Source organism: Rhopalosiphum padi, chromosome 4, assembly GCF_020882245.1.
Source record: "Rhopalosiphum padi isolate XX-2018 chromosome 4, ASM2088224v1, whole genome shotgun sequence".
Lineage (NCBI taxonomy): Eukaryota > Metazoa > Arthropoda > Insecta > Hemiptera > Aphididae > Rhopalosiphum > Rhopalosiphum padi.
In genome coordinates, this window is record NC_083600.1 from 18,098,892 (window position 1) to 18,122,378 (window position 23,487).

General features: G+C 27.8%; 1 protein-coding gene and 5 non-coding genes across 6 annotated transcripts in view; 1 reads left to right on the forward strand and 5 right to left on the reverse strand.

Annotated features, from left to right (window-relative positions):
* Positions 1–238: 238 nt before the first annotated feature.
* The window catches only part of LOC132929643 (uncharacterized), a 42,787-nt gene continuing 19,538 nt past the window's right edge, over positions 239–23,487 (forward strand). The window contains exon 1 of the mRNA XM_060995142.1: positions 239–740. Within this exon, the coding sequence (XP_060851125.1) occupies positions 653–740 (88 nt within the window). The 5' untranslated portion in view covers positions 239–652. The remainder of the gene's footprint in view (positions 741–23,487) is intronic.
* Positions 4,123–4,193, reverse strand: Trnag-gcc (transfer RNA glycine (anticodon GCC)). The gene has a single exon. It is a non-coding gene; the product is annotated as a tRNA-Gly (tRNA).
* On the reverse strand, positions 6,464–6,534 carry Trnag-gcc (transfer RNA glycine (anticodon GCC)). The gene has a single exon. It is a non-coding gene; the product is annotated as a tRNA-Gly (tRNA).
* Trnag-gcc (transfer RNA glycine (anticodon GCC)) lies at positions 9,709–9,779 on the reverse strand. The gene has a single exon. It is a non-coding gene; the product is annotated as a tRNA-Gly (tRNA).
* On the reverse strand, positions 11,174–11,244 carry Trnag-gcc (transfer RNA glycine (anticodon GCC)). The gene has a single exon. It is a non-coding gene; the product is annotated as a tRNA-Gly (tRNA).
* On the reverse strand, positions 11,831–11,901 carry Trnag-gcc (transfer RNA glycine (anticodon GCC)). Its single transcript has one exon. It is a non-coding gene; the product is annotated as a tRNA-Gly (tRNA).

Consider the following 23,487-nt stretch of genomic DNA (forward strand, 5'->3'; position numbering starts at 1 on the left):
GCACATTATGTGGTTATTATATTACAATAAATACTATATAATATGTAAAGTAATACGTATATAGGTACACATACAATATAATGTAGCAACTGCATGCTGCAATTCACTACTCGTGTGGTAGGTTACGGCCAGGAGAGTGGGATCTTTGGCATCGAGAAGGACGTTCGACCGACCGCCACACCGGTGGAAGAAAACAACGCAAAAATAATAATAAATACATGCCTAAAGTGTTTTTAATTATTTTTCATCGTGCACATGGCACGCGGTTTTCGCGGGCATCAGTCGGACGTCGGGTTGGCGCTGCAATAGCACGATCACGCGCGCGCCGTCCGGTTTACAATCGTGTTTTTTCGTGTTTTTATTATTATTAATTTTACCATTCGCGTTCCGTTTCCCCACGACCACGTTTATAATACCGTTTATGGCGTGTCGCGATAAATATCTTAAATCGTATATTAAATTCGTTGTAGGTACCCATATATATTATATTTTGATACGTTTTTGAATCTTATTCCTGATGTGCCACCAAAACACTGTGACAAAATCATCACCGCTGTGTACACAATAATATACACTAAATCTGTTATACTATTGTAGTATATAGGCACCGCTGTTGTTGATCAATCGCGACTCCCGAGACTTTTCCGCAACAATGACCGAAAAGCCTAGGGTCGTGTCAGCGTGCATGAAACGTATCATTCGGACCAACGGACGGGCGCAACAGAGACCTTTGATATCAGGTATCTACGAATATAAAATATATATTTTATACGACCATGTAGTATCGATCGCCATTTAATATCTATTATTGTGGCACACAATAAAGTATAACTTATTTTATAATAGTTTTTTAATCAATATATAATTATAGTATATTAATATGAACGTTTAAAATATAATGAACAAAGAATAAAAATCGTTTAGGATTGTTAGGTCGGGTTTTGTGATATAATAATCGTACATCACAATACCTATGTACTGCATAATATTAGGTATAATACCTAATCAATTTTACGTTGTATTTCTTGAATGTGCGCTTACAGCGTTAGAGAGTTTCATGATAAAATAATGAATTTTTAAAAAAGACGATTGGTTGTAATAATATTGTTTGACTAGTATTGAATTAAATTTAAATAACTTTTTTGTATTTTGTATGCATAATCAAATCCGTCAACCTCATAATATAGTAGATTACTAATTTTCAGTTTTGTTTTTACATTATAAAAAATGACTGAAATTGAAATTTAACTGCAAAGAAAGTATGTATTTGTTCGATAATATGGCATTTCCTGTAGTTTCATTATGTTTACATTTTATGAAATATAAATATTGTAGAGAATAAATTCAATTTGTTCTAAAAAAAATAATTCTAGACTTTGAAAGTACTACACATTAGTGGCCTACAGTAGGTAATTAGAGCATATACCTAGGTATAATATTATGTTTAAAATATATAATAATATACGTATAATATAATATTAACACTTTTTAAATTATGAGAAGGAATGGCACTATTAGAAACACGTTGTTAGGTTAATACACTTTTAATGTTTTGAGATCCTATTTATTTCCATTTCTTTGCACATTTAAAAAATAAAAGCAATTAACAGCAAATTCTTGTATACTAATATATAATATTACGTAGATATATATTTTTTTTAATATAGTTTATACTTCATATAAATATTAGTTACAGTAAGGTTCCTATGTATTATGTTTATGTGTATAGAAATTTAAGTTTTTAGAATAATACTTTAAACATTTAAATTATCCAATATATTTAAGATTGTTAAAATTATAATATCGTATACTTGGGATACAATCGGCTAAAGAGTATAATTCGATCAGCATATTATATTAAGTAATATAATTTATATTAATAGAATAATACTAATACCTACCTTTATCTTTCAAGAAATATCATATAATTTCAACATCCAATTTACTATATATAGTTATAGTCCGATCAAATAGTCAAAAACTTTATTATTATTGTTTTAGGTAAAAATTAAATTTTTATAAACTTTATTTTTGCTAAAATGATATTTTAATCAAACTTTTTTCAAACATTTGAATTTTTTAAGGGGTAATTTAAATTGAATGAAACATTTAAATTATATTGTAATAAAAACTAAAAATTAAGTGCGGTGCCCTATGAACAAAAAACAAAAATGTAAAAAAGTATAAAATTAAATAATATATATTGTATAATTAATTAGGTAATTTTGATTTTTTTAAGAGAGTATATATATTATATATAACACAAACAATTAATATAGTATTATGTAGATTCTGCATTATAAATATTATAACTTATAAGTTGTAAGTCAAATATGTTCGGATACAATCAACAAAACTTTTTATTTTGTTACTAGATAGTTTATAGTATATACCTAATAATTAATAGCATTATAGCTATGCAAACATACCTAAGGAGGTATAGATTTCGCGTAATTGATTTATCACCATCACATATACATAATACAATATATAACCATACGGGAAATATGTATTTTAGTATTTGAGTTCGTTTTAAATGTATGTAAAATATATTACGTATAATGTATATACATATTTATATTTATAATATGAAGCAGTTAATTTAATTACAGTATCGAGTATATTCAAATCTGAATATAAAATAAACGACAATGTAACGCGCAATAGAAATTATTTGATTTTAAAAAACTAATTTGCCTCAGCTGTAGTTGGGAATACCCATCAAATTAAAATAATTAAACCAAGTACCAATAAGTATCAACATAGTATAAAATCGTAAAAATTCGGTAATTTATTAGTAAATAGATACATAGATTCACGTTATTTTAAGCGGCCACAACGAATATTTTATTATTGTGACTGGCAACTAAAAAAAGTTTGACGAAAAAAACAAACAAAATTCCAAGTTTAAATATTTTTTTACTTATATTATTTAAGTACTTATAATATGTTCAGATATATTTGAAATGCACATTTATTATTAATGGGTATTTTGACATACCTATACGGCTGTAAGTAATTTCAATTGTTGTTTTTGTTGTTGAACTTAATTATTTCATATAAAATAACGTAAAATACGTTTCGAGTTTACTCTTGGTTTGTTTGACATGTCCTTTGAGTTGAAGTGTGTGCGCATATTAGTATATACCTATATAGACGCAAGTATATAATAGCAAATTCTGTACATAATATTATGTACGCATAATATGATATATCACTAACCTTGTCCTTCAATATCAAGTTCTATTGTAGATTTTACTTTTTATGTATAATATTATAATACTACATAGAAGTTAGCATTATGTCATAGCCCTGCAGGTGGAAGATATTTATAATTCCTAAACTTCATACATGCTTCGCATTACCTGCAACTTGCAAGTATTGATGAACGCAATGCTCATATTATCCATTTATGAATGTATGATTTATAACACGTGCACATTTATATTAAACAAATTAAAAATAACACACATGAGTTAAATCTGTACATTGTACAATATATAATATAATAAGTAAAGATACCACAAAAACGGTTTATTGTGTATTATTAATTCACATTAAAGAAGTAAAAATATATAAGTGCGTAATGGATTTTTTTTTTTTAATTGTCAGCGCAAATAATTAGTATATTTGGCTATAAACGCGTGTATTATTTCCCACGCATAATGATATTTTATAACTATATTACCTGTTACTATATACACTTATTCATACGTGTCTTTGTTTTCGAGTAAAATTGTAAAAATAAATATACATAATTGGGCCCATAAGAATAATATTATGTTACTCGGGTTGAAAGGCCGATGACATCTTTCAAAAAGTTATCGAAATTATAGAGTTGGAAAGGGAAACTCAGATTATTATCTAGGCATTATAATTTATAGATGCTCGCAATTCGTATAAATTGCCTGCATACAATGCATAAATAACAATGTTATTTTTCACAATAAAAACTATTATTGTTTTTTTTTTTTTTTTTTGTATTAAAATGGGATTTATTCGTTTTTAATTCGCGCAACAAAGAATATTGTACAAAATAAAAAGTAGGTATTAAATATCATAAAAAATAATCGTCTAAATGTTAGTAAAAGGTAAAAAGGTAAAAAAGGTAAAAAAAGTAACTGCATCAGCCGGGAATCGAACCCGGGCCGCCCGCGTGGCAGGCGAGCATTCTACCACTGAACCACTGATGCTGATGCTAAACTCATCAAATTTCGATACTCTCTAACCGCAGGAACATAGATGCACATCGAGTTCAAATTAAGGTGACAAAATGTCTGTATTTTACTGCTGAATAATATTAAATTATTACAAAAACAATATGATTTTAATAAATAAAAAACCAATTCTGTAAATTCAATTGACATTCATCAATAAATAATAATATACATATGTAGATACCTATCGTACCTATAAAAGTTCTAAAATAACTTACATTCGGTTTGTACTAATATATTTTTTTTCATACTTATATATTTTTATTTTTAACATCCCAACTATGAACAATTTTTAATTTTTTTTTTTTCTTAATAAAACTGAAGTCCATTGACCAGCTGCATATGAAATTGTGTTATAAATTATAATTATAGGTTAAAATATATTTATATATAATACAAATACCTTTAAATACCTATAATACAGGTAGTAACTTTAGAATAGATACCTGACATGATCAAAATCGGGTGATCTACTTTTCCGCCAAAATCGACCTTTCCGTTTACCGCCAGTACGATAATATATATTTCCTTTTTCCGCCACCACAAATTTCAGTTTCTATATTTTGGTAACCCCTGATTGAAAGAATTAAAATATTATATACCAACGGCATCAGTATACAGAATTTATAAGGGATTCTATATTACTGATCTTATAGTTAAATTGCCTTCCTTTCGTCATTTAACAAATGATCAGCCCCCTCCCCTAAACAAAATTCTAACTACACCGTTGACCTATATGTATAGTGTATACATGACAACGTTTGTGCATGTTTTGGTGGAGCCAATAATTTGAATATTTAATGTTAAAATATAACTTATAATACCATTAAAAATTTAAAAATGTGTATCCACTTAATACATGCAGCCTATTACTCAGACTATAACAGTCCGCATTTTGTTAGTTTTATTATTAATGCCTATAATATAAACCTATAACCTATATATCAATATCAATATAAGTAATATAAATATATGATGCGTACCTAACTGTCATAACTAGGTACGGTTTTAAACTGAAATTACACTTTAATATGAAAAATATTTGTTATATGTCCTGCAGCATATAAAGGCTACTAATATAAGCAATCTAATAGTCTGCATATAATATGTGTATTTGTATATTATATAGGGCAGCAGCATATTTCTAGGCCGTGCTCAAATATCAGCTAGATCATACGAGTAGCACGTATAAATTTATATCACTTAAACCTACCTACCTACAATTATATTTTTAAGTTGCACAGAAAATAAATTGCAATGTAACATTGAAACTATTATTTTGACTTCGAAATTATTAAAATCAAGTTTGCAGACCGTGCAAAGTGTCAAGGATTGAGAACGTCACGAATGTCAAAGCGCTATCTAATTATTATTATTTTTCCATGTGATATAATAATACAATTGTGTATTACCTGTATGCTACACAGGCCACAGGGAGTGTTTAAAAATCAACATTTATGTTTCGAATATAATATAATATAACCTAACTAGGGGTCCTGACGGTCCTGTAGACGTATAATGTAGTTATATTACCTACACATTTTTAATAAATAATTTCGGCGAAGGAAGGGTTTCATTATTTTTTTCGTTAATCATCTAGCTAAAGCTATAGCTCTATAGAGAGGCAAACGTTTTGACTGCATGGTTAAGCTGCCCAATTCCCAAGACCCCTCAACTTAGTATCTTACACTCTTACGTGTCTATAATTCCAAAGTAGGTTTTTATTTAACTATATACGTATATTTAACTATTTAAGTTTATTTTGTTTGTTTATACAGTATCTTATGCTTTATATATTCTTATATTATGTTTTCAATAATAATTATACTTATTTTTCTAGCTTATGAATTCCAACATTTTTTTTTTTAATTCACCACAAAATACTGATCAATCAAACTTCTGAATTTTGCTTGACACGTTCAACGCAGGCAACGTGTTTATATGTCTTAAAAGTATTCTTTTTCAATGGGCTACTGACTCGTTTATGCATTAATTTCTTATATATTTCAGTCGTATAATAAAATATGTAGCTTTTTTTTTGTAAATATCTGAAATATTGAAGGTGCCGGCCATAAGAAACAGACATAAAAAATTGGTTTATTTTTAAATTTGAAGAATGGATAAAAAATGTTATAATACAAATAAAAATAACTCGATTCAATATTGTAATAAAAAATTAATTAAATAAGATTAGGGAAAAACAACAAAAATATCCAACATATACAAAAAGATATAATAAAAATTTCTGCATCAGCCGGGAATCGAACCCGGGCCGCCCGCGTGGCAGGCGAGCATTCTACCACTGAACCACTGATGCTTGTACTAGTACGTGTGAAAATCACTTTATTTTAAATACATATACAAACATTTATTGATATTAAAATAAATAACTAATTATTGTTATAAAATATAAATTTATATTATTGTTGAAGTTTAATTATTTACTTGCAGGACTGAGAATGGCCATAAATTAATAAAATATGAAAAATGTTTATATTGTAGTTACATACATTAACCTATTATGTTTATTATTTATTAAAATATTAACACATTGACATTACTTTATCCATCTTGTCAGTCGTCATCAGGGCTGGGTTTACGCCTAGGGCGGCAAATTTGGTAAGAAATGGAAAAAAAATCATAAAAATATTTTACGCATTTATGTAACTGCGTAAATTAAAATTATATAATATTTAATAAATGTATTTAAAAAACATAAGTAAATCCATGAATTTGACACAGGTTTATTGTTTATTAGAATTTATAATTACTTTTTTTGTTTATAATGACTACTGACCGAATTTCTTTAAAATGAAATAAATTTATTAGAAATAAACATCACTACATTTTTTTTCCTGGGGTAGGGGTGGCATATTTAAAAGAGCCTAGGGTGGCACCTGTTCTAAATCTGGTACTGGTTGTCATTAAACTCGCTTTGAAATTGTTTTAATCAACTATAATAAAAGTACAAGTACTTTTAAAAAATTAACACATATTAAAAAAAAATGTATTCATTTATTCTGAACGGACGTTTATTCACGTCAAAAATAATTTTTTTTTACCGAATATAGCTGTAAAAGCTATATATTAAAATAGATACAAATATATTATAACATTCTATGCTACGCCGTATATTTACTAAGCGCAGCAGCAAACCAAACGTCGGAAAAACTTTTTGGTCCGTTTCCAAAAAGATCCTCGTTTATTTTTAACGATTGTTGGTGTCGCTTCATACGGATCGTCGGCCGAAATTTGCATTTCTATTTTGATAGGCGTTGCACTTATCGAAATATCCGACAAGGAAACAGATAGCCTCCCTGGCAGTCCAGTCACTTCAACGGGGCTCACCACATCCCCGTTGCCTTCGTTATGCGGATCATCGTCGGGATGCTGCCGTAACGACGACGCGGGAGTCTGCGATTTAGCTTCTACGGCTGGCGCCATCACACCGGCGTTTACGATCGCGATTATTCGCAGCATCTGTGGCCCTGCATAAATGGCCAGCAGGATTGGCGATGGACGATATTTGAGTGGCGTGTCTGCAGGATTCTGTTACGATTCATCGGAATCGCCATTGCCGCCAGACGTCATTATGTTTATGTTGGGCATCGATTTAAAGAACGGTTTAGCGATTAAACCCGAGAATTCCGAGTTTTCAGAAATTTGAGTGGTCCGAGAGTTTTTGCGACTTTTTCACAATAGGAACCATCGAAGCCGATTCGATCGTAATATTATTATTATACTTCTGAACCCCTAAAGTACCAACTAGATTTATTTTCCTTTTCAAAGAGGGGCCGAAGTTAAAAATTATAGCACTATTACTACTCCAAAACGTGATGACAAACAAAAAAAAACCATACATAATAATCATAATATACATCATTATAAAACCAATACATTCATCATTCCGTTCATAATCTAAAAACGTATTAATTTATTTTGAAAAATTGCATAGGTACTTATATTATTTGATAATTATTATGATATAATTCCATGTATTACTAATAAGTAATAACTATTATATAATTTACTAATATTATACATTTATAGTTTATATTTTAATTTGAAAAATCTATACACAATTTTTTTTTAAATGTTGCCCACATAATTTTCATTATTTTTAAATCTCTAAAATTACAACTTATGAAGAATTTTATTTTAAATTTTTAAGCTTTTTGACTGGGCAAAAAAAGTTTGATTCACATTTATAGAAAAAAAAAAATAAAAATATTCAAAATGTATATGTCAATAAATAGTTCTAAATTAATCAAAATATTTTGAAAATTTCATTGCATTGTTTATAGAATATTATAGTTTAAAATTTATTTAATTAATAGTGGGAAATGTTTCAAGTATCTCCAATTTATGTTTTTTTAACATCAATAAATAAATCATTGAGGATAATTCTTTATTAAACATCTGTCGTTCGTGTTCAGATATTTGAATTATAATCACTAAAGTAAAGTATTTTTATTGCTCTAAGAGGTGACAAACGATAAAAAAGTATTAAAATTACACATCACATATAACACGTATAACAAATATATTCATCGTTATGTCAGAGTCAAAATTCATCATTTTAATTATATATTGACAAAGAATGAGGTCGTGAAGAACATATAGTCAATACAATCGATATATTATTATAATAGCGTATTATATAATTTATAGATAGCTAATCAGAAATTTAGAGCTTAAAAACTATTATTACATACTTCGTTTAATAATATCAATAAATAAAAATGCTTTGTGTTATTTAACTGTATACACCTAACAAAACCTGGAAGAGCGAAATTATAACTTTGCCGTCTTAGTAAAACTACTAACATACAATTTCGCCAGCCTCTTCGCTGTGCGTGATTTCATATTTATGCTATTGTTCAACAGCCAACGCTATATTATTATTTATTATAAATTATATTATGTGAGTATGCACTCGTTTAATTTGGTGATGTAGTGTTGTTTGCTCACAGCAGCTGATAGTGATGACTATTAATGAACATTATTCTATAAGCCGTGACCGATTATTTGTATTGAAAAAATGGAAACATCGGAAACAGTCTCTTTTAATAAAGATTATACATTTAGAGTCTAGACATTAAAATATGTCATTAGCCATTAGGTATACATTAAGTATTACAGAAGATTAAAAATTCCAGAATTGCTGATTTCTGTAATACTATTTATAATCAATGGTAATACTCAGTAAAACTATGGTTCACATATTGTCTGCAGTAATTGTGTTTAATCTGAGTGTTACAGTCGTATAGATTTATCTAATTGTACCTATTTGTTTATCACAAAAATTTAATTCTCATTTATGTACAGTTTGTAATATACGATTTAGTAAGTCGTGTGTTTATATACAAGTACTATTTGAAATAGGTAGGTATACCAAAATAATATTAAACATATAAAAATATATATTTTAAACAAAAAACATACATAGTTTAGACATTGGATCGCGTTTAAAAAGATTGGAAAAAATATATGCATCAGCCGGGAATCGAACCCGGGCCGCCCGCGTGGCAGGCGAGCATTCTACCACTGAACCACTGATGCTGATGCTGAACTCATCAAATTTCGATACTCTCTAACCGCAGGAACATAGATGTACATCGAGTTCAAATTCAGGGGGTAAAAAATTATTGGAGTTTCATATTATTAAATAAAAGACCCACGAGAGCTTCCCGCCCACCACTGATATTGTAGATACGGAAAAATTACTATTATAATTTATAACAAATAAATAGGTTAATGACTAGGCTAAATTAACTTTAATAATATTGTGTTTTAAAATTTTTTTGAATTAAAAACTAAAAACAAATATTTATATTCGTAAAAATAAGTTAATTCGACATATAAAAAGAGAAAAATAAGTTATATAATTATACAGTGGCGTGCTCAACTTTTTTGAAAGAGGGAATATTCATTTTTGACTTATCACAGACCTTAATTTTTTTTTCCATGTGGATAATAATATATCATTACAAAAAAATCCAAAAGGGGATATAACACACTGACCCACCCTGTGAGCACGTCACTGTTACTATACACTATACAGTATACCTCGTCATTAAGTAAATCATTATTGTAATATAATATGTGTTAAATTTGAATTCAATGATAAATCATTACATTCGAAAATTCGATTTTGAATTAATACTGTCTGTTATAACCTATATATATATTAGTTTATTACTTAGTAAGTTTTTTATCCACATTCATTGAAAAAAATTAAAATATAATAAAATCAAAAATTTCTCTAGCCTAAAAATAGCTCAAAAGAGACATAATAATTTGAAAATTATATTAAATTTATAAAATGCAGACATGCAGTTTTAAAAATCTGATGTAAAGTTTAGTATAGTAGGTATATCTACAGTTATTCGTTTATGAATTATGAGTTACACAAAAAAACAAAATCGATTTCGTCAAAAACTGTTGTACAGTAAATATTCCCGTTTTCCCTAATTGTTTGTTTGTATATCTCGATTGTTTTGAAAAATATTAATACATTTGGACTTGACAAATGTATAAAATATACCTATAAATCCAATTCCATTAAAAACACAGTCAAAGTTGAAGATCGAAGCATTTTTTACCAATTACTTATATTGTATACAACCACAAAAAATGTAAACATCTTCGAGTGTAACAAGCATCGGTTTTCAGTATACCCAATCCTCTTAATATAAACATAAATGTATATTTAATTCGTATAAATATTTATGTGTCTTAAAAAACTACGTGAGTTGGCCGGTTGTCTATAAACCGCATCAGTCATCACCGGCTGAAATCAATAGCAGACTAGGTACTACAGTGGAATCAAGCTTAAAAAAAAGTTGATTATTAAAATTAGTAATAGAAATCTGAAATTGTATAATAACCTGAAAAACTAATGATAAAAAAGTAAAAAAAATGGTATAAAATTAAGTAAAAACAATAATAATGACTGCATCAGCCGGGAATCGAACCCGGGCCGCCCGCGTGGCAGGCGAGCATTCTACCACTGAACCACTGATGCTGATGCTGAACTCATCAAATTTCGATACTCTCTAACCGCAGGAATATAGTCACATATTAAATTTAAATTCAAGGGATGCAAAATTATAAAAGCACCCATAGAAGACAGACCCACAAGGGCTTCCCATTTCACTCACGATTATGCTAATATTGAAAAATAATTTACACCTTATAGGTTTATTTACATTTTGAAATATTTAGTTACAGCTTATAAAGTAAAAATTAAAAAAATATATTGGTATTCGTTAAAAAAATCAATTCAACATAAAAAAAATTTTTGTGAAAATCTTGAATTGCACCGAAAATTGGTAGGTATTTATTTTTTTTTAATCATAAAAAAACCACGTGGGTCACTTAATTCTAATTTCTAGTCTATAAAAGTATAAACCACAACAGTCGCATCACCGGTAGTCCACGACGCTGGAACCGGCTGAGATCTACAGTTGCGGATTTACTATTTAGCATAAAAATATAGTTAATTATTAATATAAATAATAGTAGCTATAACAAAAAACAAAAATACTAATGAGGAAAACGGATAAAACAAAAATTTAATAATCGTAAAATAAGAATAAAACAATATTAAATGCATCAGCCGGGAATCGAACCCGGGCCGCCCGCGTGGCAGGCGAGCATTCTACCACTGAACCACTGATGCTGATGAAAACCCTTTTCAGTTTTGATGAAATTTAACCAAAGTGGAGTAAACGTGTTATAGAGGTAAGCAGTATTGTTACGCACGAAAAAATAAGTTAACTATATGCGTTGAACGTATTATATTTTAATTTAAGTCAATGTCGAGTGACATTATCGCAGTAACGTAATATGACTAGAATTAAATATATATATAATAGTATTACAATGCCATATTATATAATGCTAACAATAATTATTATTCATTATTTCATTATAATATTAAAATATTTTAGCCGCAAGTAACTAACGGTTATTCTTGTATGACTAGCGTACTGTGAAAATTGTCTAGAATCATAGTTTTGTGCCACTAAATGTAGGTAAAAATATAAATTTAAATCAGCGAACAAGGGCTGACGTATAAAATATAAATTGTATAGGTATCGGTTGTAGTGACTGTACTGACGGTACCCCATAATTAGGTAGATATAGTTTTAACGGATGACGGATGTGTTAAATTTTAATTCAATGATCAATCATTGATGAAAAAACGGTCCTTGATCGGAAACGGTCTATCATACTATAATATAGGTTCCTACTATATATTTTGCTATCCTTTTATTTTTCTTTGAGTAATTAGATTGGTTGAACAAATTTTTGTCAAAAAAACCTCATATATATTATATAATATTATTTCATAAAATATAACTTGTAATAACTTGTATATAAGTCAATTCCGATGTACCATTTAACGGTGTCTGTGTAAATGGGTTAGTTAAATAAATTTGAATATTTTGAAAATGTCATTGTATTTAGTAAATAATATTATATACTCGTATACGTAGTAGGTAACGGAATAATGCTTCAAGTCCCTATAAATAATAATTTAAAGATAAACCAAGATCGTTATGTTCCGGCTTTAAAATATTTTTAAATAAAAATCATACCTATATGTATTTTCAATATTTTTAAATAGGTTTGAGAAAAATGTATATGATACCGTATGTTATATTTTTTAAATATTTTTAATGAGCTTAAACTTGTTTATAACTTTTTGTTTATATTAAAAGCACAGAAAATATTCAAAATATTTTGAAAATTATGTCAATTATAAACAATTTAAAAATTCCCGTTTTACTTATTTTTTTTTTTTTATTGTTTTTCTCTATTATTTCTAAAAATACTGGAAAATATTTATTTTTGATTACTCAGTATGTTTAATTTTCCAATTTAATGACAGTCATACAAAACACACTTTATTATAAAATCGAATAGTATCGTTCAGAATTTAAAATGTAAATATTTATTACAGTCTATAATCTTTACTCTATATTATACCTTAGAAATAGTATGTTCTTTAAGTGGCTGTAGCACCAAGATTAGTTTTCTCCGTCTATCTCCCATCACATAATATAGGAACAAAGATATATTCCGTATTTTCACGATTACGACTCTCTGGTTTAGTTTAGGGTAAAAGCACTTATTAATTATTATACATATTTTATAAAGAAGAATATTTCCTGAGCATTGGCCGGATACATTTTTAATATTTATATTTTTGAATATCTTATGAATGGTTAAAAAAATCAAATTTATTTACATAATGCTTATATTTATAAAAAATGTAAATAAACGTTAAACATATTTATTATTGCGCTTTAGTAAAATCAACTAATCACTTTATTCATTTTAATTTTAATCTATTTTAAGTCTGAAAACATTTTTTGATTTTTAAATAAAAATGTAAGTAGTTGTTATAATGCTAAACTAATTTGACCTTATATAGTTATAAGAAGTAATCACTAATCCAAAATCAACAAGTGATATTAAGTGAGGGTGACCATAGTGTAGTTACAATATTGTTTCTACATAAATTTGGATGGTTATAAAATTATAATCTACATATACGATATACCTACTATTAATTCAAACGAACTGTACGATTCATATTTTTATTAATATAACTTATTTTTAGATTATTCAATACACATATTTTATGGAGACGAACATCAGGGAGTTAGGAATGTAATTAGTAATTACCTTTATCATATTATAGCATTTTAATTTTAATTTTTAACGTTCGCTAGTTTATTTTTTCGACGACTATCGTCAATTGTGTCTAGTTAACATTATTGTATATTTTATTACTCTTTATATGAAACTATGCGCATGATGTTTATTTAATTTTAAATATGACATCATTTTCAAGGCTGGGAGTAAACGACTTAAAAAGTTAAAGTTTAGTTACTTTTAACTAAGTATAGTTAGCTAAACGAGCTACACTTTTTTTTAGGTAACTTAACAATAAGTATATTTTTTCCCGTGATATGCACTATATGCAGTTACTAATCAATTATTGATTAATTTTATAGTCACGTTTCTTTTCCTATGTAAATCCCATAGATTTAAAAAATATTAGAAAAATTTGTTGCTTAAAATTTTTTTTCTTATAGAATAATTATATTAATAATTTATTAATTTAGTATATTATAATATATTGTAAGTAGGTACTAAATTGTAAATTGTCGAAGTGTGAATGCGCTATTTTTAAATTTTAATAGAAATCGTAAAAAATAACGTAAATATCTATAATAACAAATTTTACTATCTTGCCTAAACCTATACATATTAAATCTCCCAAGCACAACAATATCATTACTAGTATAGTATATTTGCTCGACTTTATTAATTTCTAACGCATTAAAAGAATATTTAAATAAATCTTTTCAACTAGATTAATCATTTGTTTAATATGATTATATTTTTTATAACGTATATTGTATATGTTACTTTGTGTACTAGTTTATCAATATGTAAACATTATATGAGTCATCTACTTTCCATTAAAATATACTATCTAGATAAAATCCAATATATTTATGTTATTGTTAAAATAAATGATAAAAATTTGTGATATATACTTTTGATGATAAGATATTCGTATTGTATGTATGAATAATATATCGATTTATTTGGATATTTTAATGAGTGTGATTAATAATCACTGATTATAAAATCTTAATATTATATATTGCTCAATTGACAATTATTAGTTATTACCTAATAAATTATTTTTGCATATTATTAATTATTATCATAGACAGCAGAGTGCACACGGGTTTTTATCATCATAGGGCTCACCATTGCGGGCTGACTATCTTTTTAGTTTTCATTTTGATCAGTTAACGATTGATATTCATTTTTAGTTTCAAATTTCAGTTTTCTAAAATAATTTCAATCAATTTATTCTAATGTTGAACATATTATATGTGCAAATATGAAATTGGCCAGTAGAAAATAAGAAAAGTTGTATAGGTACATAAAACAATAATGCAATACACTATGCACTCCATAAACAGATAGAAAACATGAGTAATTTTTAGGTATTTTTTTGATTCTAAAGGAATACGATACCGCCAATACCACTGGTTTTCAACCACTATATGTATAGAGACATTATGAAAACTAAGATAGTATTTCTAATTTCTATATTGTATCAAAATATTTGTTGAAATAAAGTTTGAGTATTAATAACTTTAATGACACAGCACTACAGCATTATTATAATATTTTAATGATTTTGTCTACTTTTGACTAAAAACTATTATTTTGTTGGTAGGTATATTACCATATCGTATATTATATAGGACCTATTATGTACATGCACATACATTTCAATTATATCATAGATTCATATATATAATCAATTATATTAAGTTTTAAATTGTTTTAATTAATATCACAATATCTTGTATGTTTTCCCGACAATAATTATTATGAAAATAAAATATTGGAAATGTGTTGGTTAATAGAAATCAAAATACATCAACATATTATTTCAAATTAGTTTATCTTGAAAAATGACGGATAACAGACAACTGTAGTTATTGGTAATAAATGTAAAAGCCTTCGCTTGTCTATAATAGCTTCAACTTCGTATAATATAATATATATACTTAGTAAATATATACAGACATGCAGTATATGTACGGAGTAACGTCATGGTGTCAAGTAAGGCAAATTACGTTATGTTTATGCAGTATACGAGTATATTGTCGCATTTGAAGTTTTGTGTCACGGGAAATATCAGCAATTCGACCTCGTTCAAAAATCGTTTGATGGCAATGGTACACCTGCAGGCGTCTGACAATAATATATTACAATATTATATGATATATAATATAATATATAATTGAGAGAGAAAATCGCATTACAATCGTAAATTACGTTTTGGAGTGTATTCGACACGTATATATCGCAGGACCCGACCCGGCGAGGTCGGTGAAACGCGTATTTTTCTGTTCACAGCATAAGTACCTACGCATAATAACTAAAATGACGAACATCATATAGTGTTATAGGCAGTAGAAGGCACTTATTCTATTCGAGGACGGCCATGTGTATATAGATGTAGAGATATTTAGTCGCGTTCATTGGATGAGAAATTTTGGCATTTGTCGAGAGACTTAGGAAAAATTTTGATGGGCTTAGCTCGTGATAAACTCCTCGATCTACATTTGTGGTTATATTTCAATTAAAAAATATATGCTATATTATTATTACGCACACCTATTATAATAGGTAAAATATAGTGCTGGTATTCATTCAAAATTTGTTAATATTTTATAAAAAGAAAATTAATCGAACAATACAGGAAAATACTGTATAGGTACATTCGAATTTTGTTTAACCGCTCATACTTTTTCCATTATATGATTGATACATATTTTTAAATTTAATATTGCTCCTACTCTGTTCTTATCCAAAAAATGATGGAACTAGCCACATAATTTAATAAGCTAAAGAATATGAAATAAACATTTTTTTGACGATTACGAAATGCTTAGATTTTTCATAATAATATATGATTTAATTTTATACGCAAAATAGGTAGGTGCCTTGCATATTTTAAATAGAAATATCAGATTTGAATAGACTGAATTTTTAAAGTCATTTTGATCTATTAAATATGGCTCTAAAATCAAAATTGACACAATTACAACGGATTAAAGTTTAAATTTAAATCTGACTAAAATAACGTGTTAGTAAATTAATGCATTTTTACAGGACATTTTCCAAGTATGATACTTGAAGTATCCTTTTATTTTTAACTTAACTTTAATTATTTGTATTTCAGTCAATTTTGGTTTTAGAACCATGGTTAAAGATCAAAATGACTTTAAAATTTGTCTATACAAATCGTGTTGCTATTAAAAAAAGTGCATGTTGTATAGTCCGCAATGAAAATAAGGCTATCTAAATACTTCAAAATCGCTAACAAATGTGCATTTCAGTGTTTCCTGTATAGTTTTTCTCAAAAACCCTATTTTTATTCGATGTCACTTGATGAAAATATATCATATTATGATACGAAATACAATGAAACTGCAGTTTATTATATATACACATTTGATATATTTTGAATATATACATGATGGTGCAGTAGCTATAATAACACTAAAATAATAACGTCTCGGTACATATGGTACAGAAGTGCAGCGATAAGACACCCAATGCAGTTATAATGATTATACATGTGTATCACAGTCTACTTGGCGAAGATCGCGCGTAATTGGCGCATAAACTCGTGTGATGCATGCGGCTTGGACCAACATCTGCACGCGTCGTATTTAATAATTAAATTAATGAACTATATATTATGTAAATATCAACATTTAACATAAAGCGTATGTAGGTCCGTAAATAACGGTTCAAGAGGAAATTGTTCATAATTGTAGGCATAAGGTCTTTTTCCTACACACTCGTTTAGGTTACGGTGCTTATATAATATAATATGTATACTGTATAGGTAATCGTAAGTAATCGTATATTACTATTGTTTATTATTAAATATATACTAAGTATTAGAAAAATGTTGGTTCAAAATTTGTTTTTACTAAATTCCTAATTATCCGCATTTTATATTTATGTTATTATATTCAGCATTCTTGTTTTAATTTATATTTTAATAGTCTATATTACCTATACAAAATATAAACAATTAAGATTAACTAAAATGGTTTTAATAGCTTATAAAAGTTGTTTTATTATTTTATTATTTATATACAAGTATATATAATTTTTTTTTAATTGTTCGATTCGTTCGCCCGCCAACGAATTATTAAAAAAAAAAAAAAAAATATTCTGCTATTTTTTTTTAAATTGCACATTTTTAAGTTAAAATAACATTTTAACAATAACTGTATTACAAAAGAGCTAAAACAGTAACCACGATGAAATAAATATGAGTAAATTGATTAAATGTGAATCATTTCAAAATATTATAATATAATTTATAACCATTATTAATCTTCAACCGGATGTTTCAGTTGATATTATAGGTAGAAATCTTACACAAAGAATGCATTTGGCCATTTGGGTAAATGATTTAAAAAAAAAACAATAAAACTAGGTACTAATATTACCAAATATTCGACAAAAAAACATTTTAAACCATTCACCACAAACAAGAATTTCGTTTTTAGAATTACAGCCTAAAGCTGTTGTTAATGTTTTACTTCAATAATACATTTAACATAATACCTATAAATATTTTAAATAATTAACATCTACTCATACGTGCGCTCGTCAGAAGTGCTGGGTGTACATTTTTACATTCTGCATAGAATCACAGATAATTTAACGTAATTAAATTTCAATTTAATTAATTTTATTATCAATAATAATTATAACATTCCAACAAAAATGCTTTGTGCGTACACATACATAAAATTTATATACACATCCTCGAGTAACCTATGTACCGAATTTCAAAACCATTTTATACCACACACGACACACACACACACACACATTGCCATTTATTAGTATTATAGATAAATTGTGATACGATGTATACTAAAAATAGATGAATATAAAATTAATTGCCGGCATTCGCCCAATGTAATCATTCTGACATCCGCTAAAATGTTACACTTATTCTTTAACAGTTTTAATAGACCTATATAGGCTATATATATGACAATATGACATGGTCGCGTGTCGTTATCGTATAATATCCGTATGATGTCTATACATATTCTATGCAGGCCATTCAAAAAGTTAAAAGTACTACGTGTTTAATATACGAATTACGAATATATGTGTTTTCTATAATATGATGAAGATAATAATATAGGTACTCCATATAACCGTTATGATGTTTACGCGTATGGCGTAGTAGTGTAGTACTATATAGTCAGTATATTTGTCATTATCTCGTAGTTATTACAATTTACGTTACAATATTCGAATTTTCGCCGTAACTGCAGCACTGCTGCACACACTCCAGTCCAAGGATAAGTGTTAAAGTGTCCGGATACGGTGCGTACACAGATAGGTCAGTGTAACAATATAATAATGCTTTATATTATAATGTATATATATATATATTATGCGTACACCACAGTGCGCCGCTGTGTATCCTTAAATAAATAAATATAATTATTCTTTTCGTTCATATTTTATTCGCGTACGCATAAACCTATATACCTACATACATATATATGTATATATAATGTGTGCAATAATATTATGGTAGACGCCGCCAACCGTTACACCCCATGTGCACAATATGATAATGCTTAATTTATTGTGCATATATATAATAAGAGTCCACAATCCACATGATATCGTTTATTTCGCTACAACACACAAATATACAAAAGGTAGCTTAATTTAACGTATATTATGTCTATCGTAGGTATAGCGTTTCTAGTCGAGTCGTCGCAGATTCGTCACACTGCTGAATATAATATAATATACAATGTATACACTTTCGTCTCTCGCTCGCGTTCTCGCCCACGGGCCACGGGGTCATCTCTATAACATCTGATAATTTATATATTATAATAAATTAATAAATGCTACGATAATACTGTATAATGTTATGCTGTTTATTTGCACTCCGCGAGTGACGTGACAACGAGATTACAAAACTAGTACTATCTATTTAATCTGATCGTATCATAACGGTGTGTGGTGAGCTTATAAAGACTAAGATAACATTTTCAACAATTTTGTAATATTTTTTGTAGTATTTTTTGGTACATAAAAGATAAAAGTAGGTACCTATCAAAAATGCATTAATCCGTGCTATTTGGTACACGAAAAAGTTTTTACAAGTTAAATCGTCGCAAAAGCAAAATGATCACGGAAAAAAATTGTCAGAATTTCAGATTTGTATGTGAAATATAAATAATATTATATTATGTTACATAATGCATATAAGCATATATCACACAAAAACGAACCCGTGTGGCAGGCAAGTATACCTATTATTCTTCCACTAAACCATGATAGCTGCAAATGAATATTGTTGGAAAGGAGACGGGTTTCGACGAGACTCTGGTCTCTGACCGCAGTATTAAATTTTCAATTACCAACTGAACATCGCTCATCAGTGTTTATAGGCTGTACGCAGCCATATACACATTAATAAAACATTAATTTGTCCCATACTTCTGAAAGCTTTCTCCGAAACGAATGAGTTTTTGCAACCGAGAAAGTGTGATTCTGCGTCCTGCACAGTTCCATTATAAATAGTAATTATTTTTAATCGTTATCACTGTGTTTCTATTGAAAGTCGAACTCATACCGAACTCGGTGAATTTATTTTTCTCTTGTTCATCACATAAGTAGGTACCTATACCTAAACTATTTTTGTGTAACTTGATAATAATACGAGAAATACCGAAATGTTATTATATGATTAGGTACAGTTATACAGTTATACTTACATCTATTTCCATTTGATGAACTCTTGCAGGATGCTTACATTATATATTTATGTGTATAATAGTTACGAGCACAGGGTATTTAATATACTCGCGCATTACGATGATGCTTTCCAAAAGAAATGCTAACAAGTAACAACCTAGTATGCAATTATTGAACCATTAATTATATTATTATATTTATACTATTAGATACAGTTCTACACAGACATAATATATAATAATATATTTATATTATATATAGTAAGTACCATTACTCTAAGTTTCTATATAAATATACCATGGTTTTTTCTACAAGTTATATACAAGTAATGCATTTATGTATTTAAAATTAATTAGTTACAAATTTCATAACTGTGTAGATCTTAGACAAATGAACTACCTTGTACCCATCTATAAAACGGTTAAAAATTTCTAATTTTAAGATAATATGCTCATTGTATTTTGGAAGCAATTATTTACACCAATATTATTTCTTCATGACATCGTAATGTATAATTATGAGTGGAATAGTCATTCAGTTTTCAGAGAAATCGACTAAATCCATCACATTGACTAATAATACAAACAACATTCAATAACCCATGGGTTTAGATCATAATTTATTATGATGGTTGAAAATGATTTTATTTCATACTATAAAGACCAAACCCCAAATAAAATAAATAGATAATATTATATATGAAATGTACAATTAAATGTATTAGCTAATCGCTAATGCATTACAGGTAATCCTCCTAACAGTTAATTTTATAATTTTATGAAATTTAAGCCTTAAGTTATTGATAACAAAGTTAATTTTTATCAAATGATCAATGTATAAATACATAACCTATGTCAACGAATTATAAAATAAATAAACTAATAATGAAACGTTACAAAATATTTACTATATAATAAAAGTAAAAAAGAAGAAAAAACATAATTAAGTATTAGGATTTAAGAGATTATATATAATTATACTCATATCTGAATTCTGGTTATAGCTATAGTGCTTTAATGGTTTATAACTATTTTAGTATATTCTTATACACCTATTCTACATTCGTGGCCTCGGACAGTCAGATTAATTTGATTACATATTTTATCAAAAATCTATCTCGATAATCTCGACTATCATTTGTTCTTCTCTAAACGCTTAAAATATTTCGTAAATGGATATAATATTTATAACAGGTATTAATCTGCAGGTCCACGCTCCTCACATCAAAATCTTTCAAAGCTGTTTTTTTTTAATGCGATTGCTTATTACATTATCCGTAATATAATATAATAACGTGACTTATTGCTTTCAGATTAAAAATATAATAATGCGCACTAATATCTTGCGTTGTCTCATTACCTCAAATATACGTCGAATCATACCGCGAAGGTGGCAGCGTCATTATCTGACTGATCAAACATGACATAATGTATACGCGTTATGCGAATATATAGGTGTATATTAGGTAGGTACTTATTTATGTGCACCTATACATTTAGCGTATGGTAACTGTTAACACGCGGATCATTACCACGCTGTGACGGATTTTTAAGACACGGTTGCACCAAGTGCATTAGCCATACCTCATCGGCGACGCGTGTGCCAATATAGGTGTACTATTACCTATACATACTATACTATTATCTTATAATATATCATAGAGATGCCTACCTCCACCTGCAGTTATATACGGTTTATATATATATATATAATAATACGATAAATCATTACGTATAGGTGTATTTAGTTATTTACTTATGTCTTATATATCATTTTATACGCGTGCACTGCCCTGCAGTTACCGGACGGACGGAAAACGACGTCCCAACGTCAAGGACTATGTATTAATAATAAATGTATAAGTACGCAGCCTTTATTTCTGTGCAACCTTTAATTTTTATCAACAGTACGATGTACGGTTTTATTATGCAAAATCGGTTATGTTATTTATACGGTAATCACGGCGCCTGAGTGAAGTATCCGCAATGGTTTCCTGGTCGCGTGGCTGACGTTTCCGTGTCGATTTCGCGATCCGTCCTAGAAAAATCATTTCATATGCGAACGCTTGTCGTCAATATTATACTCACACGTCATCCGTATGGTAATATATAGTATTATAATAATTAATGATGAATAGATTACTCCAAATTCGTCTAACACTCACGTTCACAAAAATACAAAATATTAAATACACACATTAATCACGAATAGTAATAAATAATAATATATATTCTTATTTATTAAAAAATCCAGTCATATACGAAACTGGATGCACGGTGTTTGGCAATCTAGAGGTAATTATCATTACAACAATAATATATTATATTATTGTAGCAATAATTATATGAATTGATACAATAACCAAAATAATTACGTATTTATAATTATGAATGAAACATAATATATACCTATGTAACAATAAGAATCAATTAATTAAGCATGTGAAATATTGTTACAATCTCGTTAAAATACGTATTGTTGTTGAAAACCTTTTGCGATGATTATTTTTACTTTTTTCTATAATATATACACAAAATTAATTTACTCACAGAGTGTGCTAACTACTGAATTTTTCAAATTTTGAAAAAAAAAGAATAACTTAAGTTAAAAATACTTATATATATCCACAACAGTACACCTGACAATCACTATTAATATCCCGTTTTGGGAGAAGTAGCAATTATAGAAAAATTCATAGAATGATACGAGTATGTCTGAAAAATAGTAAAAACAATGTAAATTATAAAGTAGTAATAAAAAATAAAACGAAATTCACCGACGTTGGCGTGTTATGTGCGTCTAAAAATGATATTGCTATTACCGCGTTTTTGCATGTACCTATATAATATTATAATAATAAATAGTATTTTTACTAATAAATAATCTTCTTCTT